This window comes from Zasmidium cellare (assembly GCF_010093935.1).
Source record: "Zasmidium cellare ATCC 36951 unplaced genomic scaffold M409scaffold_165, whole genome shotgun sequence".
Lineage (NCBI taxonomy): Eukaryota > Fungi > Ascomycota > Dothideomycetes > Mycosphaerellales > Mycosphaerellaceae > Zasmidium > Zasmidium cellare.
The window spans coordinates 1-2,618 of NW_022987109.1; the positions used below are offsets into that span (position 1 = coordinate 1).

Below are 2,618 nucleotides of genomic sequence, written 5' to 3' on the forward strand. Positions count from 1 at the left end.
AGCTACGAGATCTGTAATGCCCTCAATAGGGGCCATACGGCCTGATAGAACGACACTAATAACAGCTTCGTCGGCGCCGGTGTAAGCGGCGACTAAGAAGGCCCAGGCGGACCGCAGCACTGTAGATATTGTTGCAGCGCCTGCTCGCGGGACTTGAATCTGGTGGTGCAGCACATCCCGTGGTTTAACCTGGTGCTGTAAGGATGGCAAAGGCGGGAAGCGAGCCCACGAAGTGCCTTGGAGATGTTTCTGCCAGAACTGTGTCGTTTCTTTCTGGCTCAACGAAGCCAAATACGCAATGAAGCGCGAGACAGGGACAGGATTTGGAAGAGCTTCTCGTCCTAAAAGTCTTGCAAGCAGTTCCATCGTTTTAGCAGCGCTCCAGCCGTCATAAACGCTATGATGCGCCGTCCATACAAGGTAGCGCTGCTCTCCATTTCCGCTATGCGAGATTGCTATACGATTAAGTGCGTGCCCGTAGGTCATACGCGTAGCTCGATCCTGCGCAAGATAGTCGTCGAGCGAAATTCCTTGTTTCCATACAAGCTGCTCTTTAATAACGACCTGTAGCGCATCGGCCTGCGCTGAAGGGACAATACGTGTACGTAGGATAGGCAAGATCTCAGCTAGATGTGTCCAGGCTGACTTTAGGTGCTCGGTAGATAGACCGGCCTGGAGCCGGAAGATGCGCTGAACAACATATGCCTCAGGACGCTGTGCAGTAATGGCCATCAGTCCGGCCTGAAGTGGGCTGCACGGGTAGATGTCCTCGATGCAATTGGCAGGTACGTCACAATGCGCTGCAACGTCGGCTTTTAGACGTGCTTGATCCACATCTTCAGCTTGAGTCATCTCTGGCCATAGGCTAAAGGGCGTTGGATTCCAGGCCGCAGCTTTAGGCTTATAGGAGTCTTTCTGCTCCATAGCGGCTGCGACGTCTGTAAGACAGGGCCAGCGGAAGATGTCAGCTACAGATAAAGGTATCTGCTGGGCACGGGCTTTAGCCGATAGCTTCATAGCCGCTACGGAGTCTCCGCCTAGTCTGAAGAACGAATCGTTGGCGCCTATGGATTCAATGGGAACTGCTAACAACGTAGCCCACAAGCTCCGCAGCTGGCGTTCCATCTCAGTCGTAGGAGCCTGCTTAATGGCGGGCGAGGTAGCAAAGCAGTTCAGAACAGTACGTGGTAGTAGGCGTAGCTGATCTCGGACGGCGCGGCGGTCCAGCTTGTTAGACGCATTCACCGGAAGCCTAGGGACTAGTAAGAACGCCCCAGGTACCATGTAGGCCGGTAATACCTGGCTAAGCTCGGAGTCCAGCCGTTCCAAAGCTGTACGTGCAGCGGCAGTAATCTGTGAAGGTTCATATGGCTGTAACTCTCCGCCGTCCGGGTAGGGTCCAGCATCGGCATACTCGATGACAGCCGTAAGCATAAGTGCTCCCTCTTGGGTCTCGCCTGCAGGAAGAACCACATCGACGACAGTCTCGCACACTTCAGGTAGCAGACGAAGAATCTGACTCTCGATCTCACCAATCTCTACGCGCTGGCCACGGATCTTAACTTGCGTGTCACGACGACCTAAATAGGTAAGCGACCCATCCGCATTTTGCTGAACTATGTCTCCGGTCCGATACATGCGCCGGCTAGGACAAAGGCCTAGCTCCTGTACAAAGACGGGGTCCGAAATAAAGGCAGCAGCTGTCTTAGTAGGGTCGTTCAAGTAGCCGCGCGAAAGAAGTGGGCCCTCGAGAAGCAGCTCGCCTGGTGCGCCTAGAGGAAGCAAGCGGTCGATGTTGTTAGGGTCGACTACCCAACCGCATCCTGCGATCGGCTTTCCTACATTTCCTGCAGTTTCCGACCGCTGAATAGGTGGACTGCAATGAAACACTATAGACGCTTCGGCAGGACCGTAGCCATTTATTACTCTTGCTCTCTTAACCCAAGGATCCACAACGCCAGCATCAACAGCCTCTCCAATGAGTACTAGAGTATTCAGCAAGGGAAGCTGTGCTGGGTCCAAGAGGCGAGCGACTGTTGGTGTAACGTTGGCATAAGTTACCCGGAAAGTGTTCATCATGTGATTCAGGTTTGACAGCCGATCGTCCTCGGAAGGAACAACGATACATCCACCGTAAGCAAGAGTTGCGACAAGGTCCGAAATACTAACATCGAATGTAAGGGCGGCAAACTGCAAAGTGCGAGTTGACGACGAGAGTCCGAAGATTGGTCCGTGGGCTAGAATGCTTGTAGCGAGGGAGCCATGCTCGAGTACCACGCCCTTCGGTTTGCCAGTGCTACCAGAAGTGTATATTACCCATGCTACGTTTTGGGGCCGCACGGACACGCAGAGCTCGTTCGACAGATTAGGCATTCCGGTCGAGGCTGCGGAGGTGTCATCGAAGAAAGCGTCGACAGGTAGCAGTGGCACGTGGACTGCTAGGCCTGTAAGCCGCTTTTCGTGACCGCGATCAACCAGTAGTAGTGGTGTAGCGGTATCTTGGACAATGACCTCCAGGCGGGCTAGCGGGTGCTGCACTCCGAGAGGGACGACGGCCCCGCCCGCGCGTAGGATAGCTAGCATCGCTACCACCGCCGACTTCGATTTGTCCATGCATA

The 2,618-nt window shown here is 54.4% G+C and overlaps 1 protein-coding gene across 1 annotated transcript; it reads right to left on the reverse strand.

Moving 5' to 3' along the window:
- Positions 1–957: 957 nt before the first annotated feature.
- Positions 958–2,618, reverse strand: M409DRAFT_33925 (uncharacterized protein; the record flags this gene model as incomplete). Its single annotated transcript, XM_033810309.1, has 1 exon — positions 958–2,618. A coding segment is annotated over one exon (1,661 nt), but the record flags the coding sequence as incomplete, so codon positions are not given.